Source organism: Mastacembelus armatus, chromosome 3 (assembly GCF_900324485.2).
Source record: "Mastacembelus armatus chromosome 3, fMasArm1.2, whole genome shotgun sequence".
Taxonomy (NCBI): Eukaryota; Metazoa; Chordata; class Actinopteri; order Synbranchiformes; family Mastacembelidae; genus Mastacembelus; species Mastacembelus armatus.
Genome location: NC_046635.1, coordinates 16,585,894 through 16,603,390, shown reverse-complemented (window position 1 = coordinate 16,603,390; position 17,497 = coordinate 16,585,894). Strand labels below are relative to the sequence as shown.

General features: G+C 39.9%; 1 protein-coding gene across 1 annotated transcript; it reads right to left on the bottom strand.

Moving 5' to 3' along the window:
- Positions 1–136: 136 nt before the first annotated feature.
- cgref1 (cell growth regulator with EF-hand domain 1) lies at positions 137–8,074 on the bottom strand. Its single transcript, XM_026293946.1, has 7 exons — positions 7,854–8,074; positions 5,106–5,211; positions 4,717–4,791; positions 3,125–3,198; positions 2,656–2,780; positions 2,439–2,540; positions 137–1,772 (listed from the first exon to the last, which is right to left on the bottom strand). Exons 1-7 carry the CDS (start codon positions 8,056–8,058, stop codon positions 1,482–1,484), a joined length of 978 nt encoding a protein of 325 aa, XP_026149731.1. The 5' UTR covers positions 8,059–8,074; the 3' UTR covers positions 137–1,481.
- Between the last annotated feature and the right edge of the window lie 9,423 nt (positions 8,075–17,497).

Here is a 17,497-nt window from a genome sequence, read left to right as displayed (position 1 = left end):
GAAAATTTTGATATTCAAGCTAACTTTAAACTCTGTTAATATGACATGTAATGTTAAAACAGTTTATGTAAAAGAGTAATGCAAACTGTTCTATGTTGTGTTTATTTCTTTAAGAGTATAATAACATACAGTGTTGGATGTGTGTATTGTGTTTCTGCCTTTAAAACTTAATTTTATATAAATCGAATTCTGCCAAGGCCCTGCGATGGACTGGTGACCTGCCCAGGGTGTACACCTGCCTTTCACCCAAAGAGAGCTGAGATAGACTCCAGCAGATCCCTGTGACCCTGGTTGGGAATAAGCGGCTATAGATGATTGATTGATGGATGGAATCCCGCCAAATGAACAAATCTGAGAAACAGGACACATAATGAAGGTACTAAGGGACAAGGCAATGTTATTTTCACCAGCTGATTAAAAGCATAAATTATTTTTTTTTAAAAGTTGAACAAAAAACACACTGTAAACACACTAGGTAAACTATAGCTCTTTTTTAACAGGGCCATTCCTGTTCTATCCCAGGGATGTTAGATGGCACAGGAGCACTTTCTGTTCTGTAATTTCATGGTTCCCATCTCTTTCAGACACATTATTTCCTTCAACAAAACATAATGGAAACTTGATTGTACACAAGTACAGAAAAATTAAGGCCTGGACAGTACTGTATGTTCTTCTAAATAAACACATTTTTTTCAGTTAATGAATTACATTATTGTGTGGGTTAAAGAAGTTCTCAGGGAGGACCAAATTTATTTTTATACTACTACTGGGTGGCTTGAAATAAGACCGGTTAAACAGTCCTGATGCAATGAAGCCACCCAACGTGTACATGAAACAACAGTTTGTACTTAAAAAATAGTGATATATTAAAAACATGCAAACCTTTCAAGGTATGAGAAAAACAATCAGAAAAACAATTAAAGCAATATATATGTATATTCCAGACTAAGCACATTTTGCAGTTGTCACATGATTTAAAATGAAATGATCAGCTCCTTTAGGCTCCAGCAGAGCCCCATGACCCTAACAAGCAGGTATAGATAATGGGTGGATGGATGGATGGATGGATGGATGGATGGATGGAGGATCAGCTCTTTCTCTTACTGGGAGAATTATGCGTTCTGTTTTATGTATACAAAAAAAATGTATTTTGAATTCAAGACCATCCCTTTCAGTTCTAGATATTTTGCAGTCATAACAAAACCACTACTGGTTGTAGGAAGAGTATTCCAACACAGTGACTGATGTATCTTTTTACCAACCCTCTACATGGCTAACAGTCCGATGAAATGGATTGTAGAATCTCAGAGTCAGATCTAAAGAGGGACCATTTATTGGACTGAAAATGAAAAGCTTTTTCAGGTACTAGCAGTACTTTTAGCTCTATCACCAGTCTTCAACAGGCTGAACCAAAGAAACCAGAATGATTGAACAAACAGAGCCAGCATGTTTGTTTCTCTAGTGTGTGGAGGTGTGTACGTTCATATCTCTGGTTGCCCCTGGTGTACAGGCACCCCATGGTCCTGCAACTGCTCCACTGCTGGAGCTTCTTGGAATTGTTCATTTTGTTTGTCTATTTGCTTAAAGTCTTCTTGTTCTCCTGTCTTCACTTTAAGTTGCATTTGCTCTTCCTCTTGCGACTGAATCTCTTCATGAGCCTCCTCTCTCTGCTCCGCTGCTTCTTGCTTCTCGGATTCAATAGTGGGGTTTGACAGGTTCTCCTCAGCCATCACCTGCTCCACTTGGTGAGATGTATTGTTGTTTTCGGAGACCTGTGATGCAAAGTGTCACACTACAGTCAACTAAAATTTAACCTAATATTAACATGAGAGAACGTCTTCCTAAACTTTAGTTAGTATACAACTCAGCTGCACGGATTATCTGCAGATCTCCCATATCTGAACACATTACTCCTGTTCTAGAACGCTTACATTGGCTCCCGGTTAAATACCGTATTGAATTTAAAGTACTTCTACTTGTGTATAATGCACTTAATAACCTCGCTCCTTCGTACCTGTCTGATCTTCTTCATATTTACACTCCTACTCATACTCTAAGATCACTCCTCGTATTCGCACAACTTCTATGGGCTCTCGAGCCTGTAGTTATGCAGCTCCCTATTTATGGAACTTGTTACCACAAGATGTGCGAAATAGTGAAAGTCTTACTGTTTTTAAATCCCGCCTAAAGACACATCTTTTCAGGGTGGCTTTTATGTGATTGTTTGTATTCAGTCTGTTATTTTGTAACAATGATTTTCTTTGTTTTTGTTGTAAGGTGTCCTTGAATGTCATGTAAGTTGCCTATATATAAAATGAAATGATAATAACTAAAGTTAAAAATAAATAAAACTAAACACTAAATAAACTAAATAAATATTAGATTCTATCATCATAATCAATAGATCAATAGAGACTGTATTAGGACTTGTACAACACCTGTTTGTAAAGTAATTGAGGAGACAACAGCTCTGATGGGGTCAATAGACCATCCTGGTTTAGATCCTGGGTCTGGTATAAAAAATCTACCAGGGACACCACCTGAAAGCAGGTATACACATACTCAAGGTCAGGGAAAGGTGCCACAAAGGATGTAGATAGTAGACATGTACAAGTAAACATAAATATAATGGCACCTATAGCCACTCCTCCTCACCAGCTCATTGGCCTGTGATTCAGGTGTATGATGGGCGTTATAGTCTGAAAGAAGCTTCATCATCTCCAAGCCATCCAAGAGCCCATTACGATCATAGTCATAAAGATGAAACAGGAAGAACACCTCTGACACAAAACAGAAGAATTACAAATTTAACAGCGCACACATTTCAAATACGGCATTGTTGCAGAGCTGCACAGGAGATATAGTGAGAAAATGCCCCATTGTTTACACGAACAAAACAATTTCAGTGACATAGATACAGATGTTCTACCAGAATTACAGACAAAGAGCTTGGAAAATGTCAACTCATCAGCATAAGAAGGATTCCAAAGCCAAAGCTGTAGAAAACCCCTATAACAACTGGATACTTTCCTAACTATTCCAGAAAACTACTGTCTGTGTAATTAGAGTTTGATAATCAAAAGGAATATCCTATGTCAGAGCCCCTAAAGGTGCAGAGCTCTACCTTGCTCCCAGGTGATGAGGTCTGGTCCACCTTGGCCATCTTTCAGACTGGACCAAATGTAACTCTGCAGCAGTCTATGGTACACAGAGTACACAATATATTTCAATACACTAAGAGACATTAATTAACATTTAGGGGTCAGATTTGTTCAATTCTGTAGGATTTGAGTCACATATATTGAATAGAATAGAAAGGAAAAATTATAATAAAAATACTTGTGTGGATAATTTAATAATACATTTACATTTTATTTTTATAGCACAGTTCAATATACACAAACATGCTTGACTACTTGTAAGGAGGCTGGATGGTACTGTTACTACAGCAGGTGATCTATATGATATATAGCCACAAGACGGCAGAATTTTGGGCTACCAAACATATTAGTCAACATGCCAGATGGGGGTGTCAGCTCATCAACAAATATGATGTTTAAACTCATGTTTATTCAGTCGTTTGGAATCTAAAGGTTTTGCATGAACCAGATGGTGAGAAGCCACACTTGTGCCCACAGTGACGCTCACTGGTCCTTTGCGCTGCTCTGCCTTTGTAAGTGTTTGTTAATGCTAATTCAGGTGATTCTGCTGTCTTATTGCCTAAAGATTAGTAGTCTTGAGTCCAGGCAAAGCAAGGGATGTTTATTTGCATAGCACGTATCAACAAAAAAGCAATTCAACATGCTTTACATAAGATATAAAAATACTTCCAACATTCTCCTTACAATTAAAAAAGTTTCTTAAAAAAATGACATTTGTATTAATTCTGACTACACACACGAATCAATGTGCAGTGTTTATCTAGGGAGGTAAGAGCCTATCAACTGCAATTCTACACAGCTGACAAATATTTACCTGTACAAACAGCAGACTCAGTTTGCTAGAATAATGTACACATTTACTGATAAGTGGAAATATGTTTTGGCTATGGAGTGCTCAGCACACTGTGGCATTTAGGGCATGTCTCTTAATTTTGCTCCCTGAATAAATCAAAATTGTGTAAAATTGTGTTCTTATCAGTATATGTTGGAGACCGTGTCATTAGTCCAACACAGCAGCCAAAGTTCACAGAGTGACAAGACAGTAGTTGTGCAATCCACTAAAAATATGACAGGTTAAAAAAATCTGGATGTGCTTTCCATGCTGTCACTCTGATTTTAATACCACCTACTAAAAAATAAAACACAAATGTGTTTGCACATCCAGAGCAATTTTTTTCTTTAAGTTTAAATAGTCACATATGAGCACACAGGAAAACATGCACAGATGCTTAAGGTCTGCCTTCTTCAGTGTGCACTCATCCTTTAGCTTAGTACTAATCACTGTACCCAGTAGTTACCTGTAAACACAGGCACCCTTAGTTTAATTACCAAAATAAGTTTGACAAAACAGTGAATGACAGATCTTTATTCTATGTAATAGAATGTAATAAGCAAATGTTTAGCATTTCAAGGTTTCCTTATAGTTCCTACAGGAAGGGAGGCAAAATGGGCTTTCTACTTAGAGACTTTCAATCCTTCTTTGGATTTTGAATTTATAAATAAACGTGTAAGTGTTAGATGTGCAACACAATCACACTGTCTATGTGTCACTCACCTGCGGTCCTCCTCCCCAGTGCCAAATGGATTGGGTAGTGCTACTGAAGGGTGTCGTGCATTGGCTGATTCCTCTCTTCATAAAAAACAAATAATTGAAATAAAACACTCTGAAAGCCTTTCCTTTTACTTCCATTTAATAACAGCACTTTATTCTACTAAAGCCACAAAATATGAGGTGTTTCTTTCAGTGGCAATGCTGGCAACAGATCTGTTCCCTATTTGCACAAAACATGAGTTTTTTTGTTTGTTTGTTTGAAAAGGATCTACTTTAAACACTTCTATTTTATGAATTCGGTTTTGTGACAAAACATTTTGTAACATATTTACTCAGGAGACCAATAGAAACAAGGAGAGAGTGTGGCTGAGTGGGTACAGAGGTGGTCTTACCTTTGTGTCCCAGGTAGACCTGGTGCAGCCATGCACAGCTGTATGAACAGGAACAGGGACAGGACACATGGGGCCAACTTTTCTAGGTGAGACTCAATGAACACACCTATAAGCACACAGACATGGCCTCATGACAGACCACTGTATCTTTGCCAACAGAAATCAATACCTATACTTCACACTGTGTCAAAAGGTGCAACTAAATAGAACAAGCATGTGTGTTGCACATTGTGTTGTTATTTGAAGTTTGTACCAGTTTTATAACAATAAAGTTATACTGAAATGTCTTGGTGGTTGGGCAGGCCCAATTGTATAAAGTGATCACAGCACAGTTCAGAATCTATATGTTACACATAGAGATTCTTCTTTTCCTTTCGGCTGCTCCCTTCAGGGGTCACCACAGTGAATCATCCGCCTCCATTTAACCCTATCCTCTATATCCTCCTCACCCACACCAACTATTCTCATGTCCTCCTTCACTACATCCAAGAACCTCCTCTTTGGTCTTCCTCTAGTCCTCCTTGCTGGCAGCTCTAACCTCAGCATCCTTTTACCAATGTATTCACTGTCCCTCCTCTGAACATGTCCAAACCATCTCAATCTGGCTTCCCTGGCTTTTCCTCCAAAATATCTAACATGAGCTGTCCCTCTGATGTACTCATTCCTGATCCTATCCATCCTCGTCACACCTAAAGAGAACCTCAACATCTTCAGCTCTGCTACTTCCAGCAAAAAGTTGAACTTTTTGTGTGTCCCATTACATCTGGCGTAAAAGTAATACAGCATTCCAGAAAAAGAACATCATACCAGCGATAAAATATGGTGGTGGTAGTGTGATGGTCTGGGGCTGTTTTGCTGCTTCAGGACCTGGAAGACTTGCTGTGATAAATGGAACCATGAATTCTGCTGTCTACTAAAAACATCCTGAAGGAGAATGTCCGGCCATCTGTTCGTGACATCAAGCTGAAGCGAACTTGGGTGATCCAAAACACACCAGCAAGTCCATCAGCATGACTTTAAAAAGGCGGTTCATGCTCGAAAAACCCTCCAATGTGGCTGAATTACAACAATTCTGCAAAGATGAGTTGGCCAAAATACCTCCACAGCGCTGTAATAAACTCATTGCAAGTTATCGCAAACGCTTGATTGCAGTTGTTGCTGCTAAGATTGGTCCAACCAGTTATTAGGTTTAGGGGGCAAACAGGGCCATGCAGATTTGGATTCTGCCCTCCCCCAACAACAAAAACCTTCATTTAAAAACTGCATGATGCGTTCACCCGTCGCTATCCCCAACCAACATCCAAATTCGTCTGATGAGCCGGAACACCAATGTGTGCAAAAAAACAAGAAATCAGGAGGGCGGCCAACACCCCCCCACACCACCGTATGTCGTCAAGACCAACTGCCTTTCCACTCTTCATCCTCTTCAATGCCTTTCTCACTTTCATCCTTACTGATCTTTGCTACTTCCTGCTCCACAACAGTCACCTGTTCTACTCTGTGCTCTCTGACATTTTCCTCATTCATCAATTCTTCAAAGTATTCCTTCCATCTTTCCATCACACTTGTGGCACCTGTCAAAACATTTCCATCCCTGTCCTTAATCACCCTAACCTGCTGTACATCATTCCCATCACTGTCTCTCTGCCTCGCCAACCTGTACAAATCCACCTCTCCCTCCTTAGTGTCCAACCCTCATACACCCTTTGTTTGGCCTTTGCCACCTCTACCTTCACCTTACGCTGCATCTCCCTGTACTCCTGTCTGTTCTCTTCTGTCCTCTCAGTGTCCCACTTCTTCTTAGCTAACCTTTTGCTCTTAACACACTCCTGAACTTCCTCATTCTACCACCAAGTCTCCTTATCTGCTTTCCTCTTTCCAGATGACACACCAAGTACCCTCCTACCTGTCTCCCTCATCACTTTAACTGTAACTGTCCAGTCATCTGGAAGAACCTCCTGACCTCCCAGAGCCTGTTTCAGCTCCTCCCTGAAAGCCACACAACATTCTTCCTTTTTCACCTTCCACCACTTGGTCCTCTGCTCTGCCCTTGTCCTCTTCATCTTCCTCACCACCAGAGCATATAAATGAAACACAAACCATTCATTGTATACATATACCATAAAAGTGTTGCACTCCTGCACCTTTTATTTTGTAAACAGATTGTGGGTTTTGTGGTCGTAAAACTCAAAACAAGGGTTGAACTAGGTTTACTCCTTTCCAATCACTGAACATTGCAATTTGTAATATTTTTCATAAACACAAATTTTCTCAAATAATGGCAGTATAATGTTAAGTACTGTATAATCAAACATTGACATATACACATATTTTCACAGAGAATATGTTTGTTAGTCTTCAGTCCATCTAGACAAGAACATGTTAGATTTCTGGATTATTGCGATCACAACTTTGTCCTGTGAAGCAGCAGCATCACCAAGGCTCACAGAACCCCATAGACTGGGTGGCACTAACTCACTGCAGCATTATTACAGCTTGAACACATGCATTAAAACACCAATAGTTTCTGATTCGCTGCCTTCCTGCTTTGAATTCCAATCCTGCATTAAAACTAAAATAAATTAAAGAATGAAAATAACAGCCTCATTTAGTATTACTGACTACGCATCTGTTAAGACTTGCCTAGATTACATATTTATATGTAGTGACATTCAGACTGAACCCTTCCGTAACCTCTGATGAATAGAGGCTGCTGTCTATTTGTATTCACAGTGCTAATGTGCCTACCTTTCTTCATTGTTGATGTATGGGTAGGAAATAGCTTTAATTCGGGAAGGTTTGCATTTACAGGTTCATATCTGGAGAGCTTCTCTGTCCCGCTCCGTCCTGCTTGCGCCAAGTGCTCTGCACTGCGCAACGGCGGCGGCACTCGCCTCCCCTCGCTTTCACATAGAACTGTTACATTTACATGCCGCATGAGCCTCTTGTTCATTGCAGCAGCGCGTCGGCTTGGCCGCCATGTTAAGACGGGGGATATCGTACTTCCTACTTGTGAAAACCGTATGAAGGCAGAAGGCCTATAAAAAAAAATCTCATTGAATTTAACAAATTATTTCACAGATGGTTTGTTACAAATAATAATAATGTTAATACAATATTTTCTTCTTTTGCCCAAACTGAGCCTGGTTCTGCTGGAGGTTTTTTCTTCCGTTAAAACTCACTCCTTACTGTCGCCATGGTCTTGCTCATAGGGGATTTGTTGGGTTTTTTGTTTGTTTGTTTATACGTTTGTTTTTTGTAAAGTGCCTTGAGATGATTGTATTGTGATTTGGCGCTATACAAATAAATTGAATTTAATCGAATTAATAATAATAATAATAATAATAATAACAATAATGTTATATATAAACTTTATCACCTTAAGAGTATTTATTGATATATATTACACATCTATAACAGTAGTATAAGTAAGATAAAATTTTCTCATGTAACCTGTGATTCCCTGTAATTTGCTTTTGTTATTTCTTTTAGAGATTCCAAAAACACCAAAGTCTAGCATTTTATGCTATTGAGGCTGGTCAGAACAGGCAGGTACCACCGACACAATATGGCGGCGGATGAGACGTACTTCATAAACACCTATGAAACACTATGTGTGTATTTCTATGACTTCCTCCCTCCCTCCAGCGGCCACAGAGACCGGAGCGTGTTTTGGTCAATGACAGGGTCCACGTGGAAGAGACCTCCTCTTTGTGCTCCTGTCTCCGGGTTTTTCGCTGCGCCACGTCCTCACCAACAGTCCGATTCCGGGAGCAGTCCTCGGGATGGGCTTTTACGTCCGTATCCGCTAAGCTTTTAAAACTAAGACTTAGAACAGCTGTAACATAGTCTAGCGTTAGTATGAGATCATTTCTAAATGTCTGTGTTATTTGGCATTATATACCTTCCTAGCCAGTAGTTAAGCTACAAATTTGAGGCTATATATTTATTCATTTATTATTTAGGCTATTTCATAAGCCTACCCCCCCTATCTGTCCTTCTCCATCTGTTTAATTTGTTCAGCCTTTTTTGCTTTGCATGTTGTTTTTATTGTAAAGCTTTAATGTAAACAAAATTTGGCAGAGAACTTCACAGGCTACTGTTCAACTGCACAACCACACAAATATTATTCTATTAAATTCACAAAAGTTATCTGTAGTATTTCTGAAACAGATGATTATTTTATTAATATGCAAAATTGCCAAACATTTTTCATCCCATCTTCTTTAGTTAGTTTAACTTTTTTTTTTTTTGGCTTTTGATCATTTGAAAGGTGTGGACATTGTGATGGCATTTATTTCTATTTTCTGAATCTTTACATATCAGTCAACTGATAGTGGATTCTGTTTAGTAAACTGATCAAAAGATAACTATGAGCCTTATTGATTTGAATAACAAACAGTTGCAATTGTGTGTAACCCAAGTGTGTAAAATATACTGCTAAACACTGTGCCTTCTCACTCTCTCTGTACCTTCTGCTCGTATCCCTGGTCCAGGAGCTGTATATTGCTGATGTGCAGTTACTGGCCCCACCAATCTACGCATTGTTTATTTGTTGTTTATTGTTGTTGTCCCTTCTCTCCTCTATCTACTCACGCCAACTGGTAGAGGCAAATAGCCATCCAGTTCTGCTGGAGGTTTCTTCTGTTAAAGGAAGTTTTTCCAATCCACTGTCACCAAGTGGTATTCATAAGGGATTTGTTGAGGTTCTATGTAAAGTTTATTGTGATTTGGCACTATACAAAAACGAACTGAATTGAATTACACACTGATTTTTGATGAACGAATTATTCACTTTAAAAATCCTTAGTAATATAGATTGAATAATTTGTTAAGAACAAAATCACATAAAAATGGTTTGTCAACTCATGGAGGACTGTATTCAGAATGTAAAACACAGGATTATTCATTCATTCATTCAATTTTATTTGTATAGCGCCACTTATTACAGGTATCATTATCTCTAAAGGAGGCAGAGGAATAACTAAACATGTGGCACACCGAGCAAGAAAGAGAGAGAGAGGGAGAGGCCATGTTAGCTAAGCTAACTAGCTAGCTAAGCTAACCGGTACGCTAACGAGCGCTAAGTCAGGAAATCGCAATAAATACCGGTCAAAATAGAAAGGTACTTGACTAGTACCGGAATGTAGCAGTTAATGAATTGTTCAGAGTTTAGTTAGTTTTTAGGTGTGTTAAACTATAGCTAGTCTGTTGCTAGTCTGTAGACGAAGTATACAACACGACACGCTTGCAAGACAAAAGTGATTCGCTTACCCGGAGAGCAACACCAACAGTGTTGTTCAGAGTGCACGAAGGAAGCAGTGGTCAGTGGTGAGAACAGGGCGCCAGTGGTGGACCTGCCAATTCTAGTTTTCTCTGGTGAATGCTACTCGAGCTGCACAATGCTGGGCTGTGAGCATGCGAGGTGGTACTAGAAGACGTCAGGCACTCATGCCATCATCATGGAGTGTTTTTCTGATAGTTTGGTCAGAATCATGAACACCAGTAACCTGGTGGAGGTTGTTTTTAGGGCTCTCTCAGTGCTCCTCTTGTTCCTCATTGTAAAAAGGAGCAGATGCTGGTCCTGCTGTTGGGTTGTTGTCCATCTAAGACCCTGGCCAGCTCTCCTGGTATAACAGCCGTTCTTCTGGTATTTCAACCATGTTCTTGAGACTGTGCTGGGAAACACAGCAAACCTTGCAACTGCATGCATGGATGTGCCATCTTGGAGTAACTGGACTCCCTGCGCAACCTGACTGGGCTAAAGGTACTGCCTCATGCTACTCATAAGGAAACTGACAAAACACAAAACCTGAGATGAATCAATCAGGTACTATAAGAAGAGAACATTTGTCTGTCACTACCACATACAAAATCATTCCTTTTTGGAGGTTGTCTTGCTTTTGCCTCTCCATTGCACTTGTTGCTTCGATTTGCACCAAAGCAAGTGAAACAGATTCACAATCACTTGTGCTTCCTACATGGACAGATTGATATCCCTGACTTGGTGTCACACTATGATGATTAAGTGTTCCCTTATGTTTTGAGCAGATTATAAAATTATATGTATGCTTCTTTTAAAAAATATAGTTTTTATATATGGCACATATTTATACAGTGGGTACGGAAAGTATTCAGACCCCTTTAAATTTTTCACTCTTTGTGTCATTGCAGCCATTTGCCAAAATCAAAAAAGTTCATTTTATTTCTCATTAATGTACACTCAGCACCCCATCTTGACAGAAAAAACCAGAAATGTAGAAATTTTTGCAAATTTATTAAAAAAGAAAGACTGAAATATCACATGGTCATAAGTATTCAGACCCTGTGCTCAGTATTGAGTAGAAGCACCCTTTTGAGCTAGTACAGCCATGAGTCTTCTTGGGAATGATGCAACAAGTTTTTCACACCTGGATTTTGGGGATCCTCTGCCATTCTTCCTTGCAGATGCTCTCCAGTTCTGTCAGGTTGGATGGTGAACGTTGGTGGACAGCCATTTTCAGGTCTCTCCAGAGATGCTCAATTGGGTTTAGGTCAGGACTCTGGCTGGGCCAGTCAAGAACGGTCACAGAGTTGTTCCGAAGCCACTCCTTTGTTATTTTAGCTGTGTGCTTAGGGTCATTGTCCTGTTGAAAGGTGAACCTTCGGCCCAGTCTGAGGTCCTGAGCACTCTGGAAGAGGTTTTCTTCCAGGATATCTCTGTACTTGGCCGCATTCATCTTTCCTTCAGTTGCAACCAGTCGTCCTGTCCCTGCAGCTGAAAAACACCCCCACAACATGATGCTCCCACCACCATGTTTCACTGTAGGGATTGTATTGGGCAGGTGATGAGCAGTGCCTGGTTTTCTCCACACATACCGCTTAGAATTAACGCCAAAAAGTTCAATCTTGGTCTCATCAGACCAGAGAATCTTATTTCTCATAGTCTGGGAGTCCTTCATGTGTTTTTTGGCAAACTCTATGCAGGCTTTCATGTGTCTTGCACTGAGGCTTCCGTCGGGCCACTCTGCCATAAAGCCCCGACTGGTGGAGGGCTGCAGTGATAGTTGACTTTATGGAACTTTCTCCCATCTCCCTACTGCATCTCTGGAGCTCAGCCACAGTGATCTTTGGGTTCTTCTTTACCTCTCTCACCAAGGCTCTTCTCCCACGATTGCTCAGTTTGGCTGGATGGCCAGGTCTAGGAAGAGTTCTGGTAGTCCCAGACTTTTTCCATTTGAGGATTATGGAGGCCACTGTGCTCTTAGGAACCTTGAGTGCTGCAGAAATTCTTTTGTAACCTTGGCCAGATCTGTGCCTTGCCACAGTTCTGTCTCTGAGCTCCTTGGGCAGTTCCTTCGACCTCATGATTCTCATTTGCTCTGACATGCACTGTGAGCTGTAAGGTCTTATATAGACAGGTGTGTGCCTTTCCTAATCAAGTCCAATCAGTTTAATTAAACACAGCTGGACTCCAATGAAGGAGCAGAACCATCTCAAGGAGGATCAGAAGAAATGGACAGCATGTGAGTTAAATATGAGTGTCACTGCACAGGGTCTGAATACTTATGACCATGTGATATTTCAGTTTTTCTTTTTTAATAAATTTGCAAAAATTTCTACATTTCTGGTTTTTTCTGTCAAGATGGGGTGCTGAGTGTACATTAATGAGAAATAAAATGAACTTTTTTGATTTTGGCAAATGGCTGCAATGACACAAAGAGTGAAAAATTTAAAGGGGTCTGAATACTTTCCGTACCCACTGTAGATGCACACAAACAGAGTGGGAAGAAACATGCACTGCGCTTCTTTTATTTGACCACAAGATGTCTCAGTAATTTTGTATTTGATATGTGTAATACACAAACTATTCATACTCATTCATATCAGCAGATGCTTCCTATACCTGCAATAAATGAATCTTCTACTACAGTAGCTCTTGAATCATCTGTAGGACCTCAGTTATGTTTAGACTGCTTCTCTCCTATAGATCTCTCTGAATTTACATCAGTAGTTGCTTCATCAAAATCATCAACGTGTCTCTTAGACCCCATCCCGACTAGACTGCTTAAAGACACCCTGCCATTAATGAACTCATCTTTATTAGACTTGGTAAATTTATCTCTAGTATCAGGCTACGTACCACAGGCCTTTAAGACTGCAGTAATCAAACCTTTACTCAAAAAGCCTAGTCTTGATCCAGGTGTCTTGGCTAATTATAGACCAATATCCAACCTGCCATTTATTTCTAAAATCCTAGAAAAAGCTGTTGCTAAGCAGCTATCAGACCACTTACACAGGAATGAACTATTTGAAGATTTTCAATCAGGATTTAGAGCACATCATAGTACAGAAACAGCACTGTTAAAAGTTACCAACGATCTGCTCTTAGCCTCAGATAATGGACTTGTTTCTATACTTGTCCTCCTAGACCTTAGTGCTGCATTCGACACCATTGACCACAACATCTTATTACAGAGACTGGAGCATGTGACTGGTATCAGAGGAATAGCGTTAAAATGGTTCCAATCCTATTTATCGGACAGATTCCAGTTTGTTCATGTCCATGATGAACCTTCCACACGAACAAAAGTTAGTTATGGAGTACCACAAGGCTCCATGCTAGGACCGATTCTGTTCACCCTGTACATGCTTCCTCTAGGCTATGTCATTAGGAAGCACTCTATTAATTACCACTGCTATGCAGATGACACTCAGTTATATCTATCTATTAAACCTGTTAACACAAACCAGTTAACCAGACTTCAAGCCTGTCTAACTGACATAAAGGCCTGGATGACCAGTAACGTTTTACTTTTAAATTCAGAGAAAACAGAAGTCATTATATTTGGGCCAAAAAATCTCAGAAATAACTTTTCTAAAATTATAACTACTCTAGATGGCATAGCCCTGGCCTCCAGCACTACTGTAAAAAACCTTGGAGTTATTTTTGACCCAGACATGTCCTTTAACTCACACATAAAACAAATCTCTAGAACTGCATTCTTTCACCTGTGCAATATTTCCAAAATTAGGAGCTTCCTGTCTCAAAATGATGCAGAAAAACTAGTCCATGCATTTGTTACCTCAAGGCTAGATTACTGTAACTCATTACTATCTGGATGTCCCAATATCTCCATAAAATGCCTCCAATTAATCCAGAATGCTGCAGCCAGAGTCCTGACAGGAACTAGCAAGAGAGATCATATTTCTCCTATATTGGCTTCTCTTCACTGGCTCCCTGTAAAATATAGAATAGAATTTAAAATCCTTCTTCTCACATACAAATCCCTTCATAATCAAGCTCCTTCATACCTTAAAGACCTCATAGTACCATATTATCCCAATAGACCACTTTGCTCTCAGAGTGCAGGTCTACTTGTGGTTCCCAGAGTTTCCAGAAGCAGACTGGGAGGCAGAGCCTTTAGTTATCAAGCTCCTCTCCTGTGGAACCAGCTCCCAGCCTGGGTTCAGGAGGCAGACACTCTCTGTACTTTTAAGGCTAGACTTAAAACCTTCCTCTTTGACAAAGCATATAGTTAGGGCTGGCCTCAGGCAACCCTGTACCATCCCTTAGTTATGCTGCTATAGGCCTAGACTGCCCGAGGACCATCGGTGCAGTGAGCTCCCCTATCCTAACCCCCCCGCCCCCCCTTTCCCTTCCCCTCCCCTCTCTTCCTCTCCTCCCACCTCCTGTATATTCCACCATTGAATGTCACTAACCTTGTGCTCTCTCTCTCCCCTAGTTTGTGCTCTCTCCCTCTCTCTCTGTTCTCTCTGTACCTTCTGCAGGTGTCCCTGGTCCTGGAGCTGTATATCGCTGATGTGCAGTTACTGGTCCCACCAACCTGCAGTGTCTATCTGTTGTTTATTGTTGCTGTTCTTTTCTCTCTGCTCTATCCACTCACCCCAACCGGTCGAGGCAGATGGCCGCCCAAACTGAGCCCGGTTCTGCTGGAGGTTTTTTCCTTCCGTTAAAGGGAGTTTTTCCTCTCCACTGTCACCAAGTGCTTGCTCATAAGGGAATTGTTGGGTTTTTAGTTTTAGTTTTTGTAAAGTGCCTTGAGATGATTTGTATTGTGATTTGGCGCTATACAAATAAAATTGAATTGAATTGAATTGAACTCCCATCTGTATAACATTATGAATAAGAAGGATAATGTTATATTATAAATGTTGTGACTTTTATACATAAATATACTGTGACAAAACTCAAATCTTAGTTGTGAGAATTGTATTTCTTTTTATTATTTCAGTATGCATTTTCAATTTTTCATAACACTTATAATTTTAATTTGTCCTCCTATTATTCAGAATGAGCACTGGTACATTATTTTGACATAGGACATATTCTAAACTACAATTCTTCTGTGTTCAGTATAATTACTTCAGAATCATACTTTCCTGTTAGGTCAATTCTTTTAACAAATAGACTCAGAGGACGAACTTCGGTAAGATTATATAGAAGTTTTACTTGCAAGGAGTAACAGTCACACAGCACCTTGGTACAGCATGAGGATCACTGGCTGCTTGCAGCCTAACACATCAGTTTTCATGGAAACAAAAAAGGGAGGGGATTTCTCACAGAAAGACATCTGGGCCCTTATCAAATAGTCAAGGTTAGAGCAAACTGTGCTCACGGAGAGCAACAATTATATTTCCACAATACACAATAGGCCCCATTTAGAAGTGTTTCAGTTATACTAAAGTAAGGTGGATCAGGTCACAGGAGGGTAAACATTTTAATTTCTCTAACACTTCCTGACATATTTTGGATGTGGTACTAGTCTCACAATTTCTTTGGGAACAGTAATTATTCAGATTCAAAGCAGTTCAGCAACAGTTGAACTGAGCAAACTGTAAAAATTAAGTATTGATATTGTAATAATGGCTTGGATTCAAACATCAGTTAGTGGCCTCTACAACTACAAATGTCCCCCAAATTAAGACTGACACCCACACCAAAGTACTCTCTCTCTCTCTCTCACACACACACACAATTATAAAGGAAACTTAATATTATGTAATATTTGAAAATTAATTATCACGCTGATCTTCTACTGACTGCTGACTGTGTGATCTGTGAATCACACAGCACTAATTAATGGTCCTCATTAAATTCACATTCAGGGTCATTTCTTTGGTCCTACAGGGTTACTACTTTGGTCCTATAGGGAAAATGTTTTTTAGATATACTATGCTGCTGGTCTTCACACACTAGACCAGCAGACAGTTTGGGTGTTTGCTAAAGATCACTGGAGGGATTTTATATTATTTATTTTTACTACATTTTTGACACATGTTCTTTTTCTGTATTCAAATTCTTCAAACTAAAATGAAACTCTACTGCACCTGACAGTAAATATATTTGTTGTTGTGATTTGTATATCTTTAAAATATCACAGACTTTCTTCTTCTGATTTTGGATTCTCAACCTAAGACCAAAACAGTGTCATTGTCACGTACCAGGGCTATCAGAATATCGGAACAATAATAGCGCCCACTCTGGTACTTCAGGTTCAGAGAAATCAGGCTTTATTTAGAAAACAAAACTTGAAAACAGAAAACAAGACACAGGAGAACTGGGTCGAGGTATTAAAACAAAAAAACAGAAGAAATACAGAAAGTCGGACCAGTGCAAACAGAAGGGCAAAGGTAGAGGATCTGGGACACACACACACAGGGTCATATAAGCCTGTAAGGGCTCAGGGACAAGGCAGGGAATTCCGACACCATAGAAAAACCCCGCGGACAGGGCAAGGACAAAGAAACACCGAAACACAAGGGAAAACACATGAACATGAACAAGACAAAGAAGCAACACTGAAACAAAAAAGGGTGAACGAGAAAATGGGGCAGCAAGACAAAGCCTGAACACAAGAGGAGCTAGGGAAACAAGCAAGACACAGACAAAAACTCACAACGACAAACCAGAGCTACTTAACTTAAACCGGGGAGAACAAAAAGTAGTCTATGGTCAAAAATCCAAAAAGAAGGCAAAACAAATGGACTTGAGGCATTTCCTCTGGTTCCTTTTTGGGACAACCACTGATCCCAAAGGAGAAATCCACATTTCAAGCCTGATCCTATATTATTTTACATGACTGGAAAATTCAGTGGAAATTGTTTGAATCCTGGTTTGTACTTACAGTAGTGACTAAAAGAGTTCATACCCTTGATGCCAATGAAGAAAAGCTAATATAGGAGAAATTGTCTGGCAAGGGAACCGCAGATGTAATGGACCCACTCACAAAAAAGAGTTCAGAGAATTAGGGAGATTGAAACACCATTTCTGAAGAACCAGAAAACAATCCTCTCCACTGCGGATTGGTAATGTAAATCATGAGTGTCTGACAATCTTACAACATGCATTAAATGGTGGCCTAGATTAAATAAATAGTGGTGTTTACACA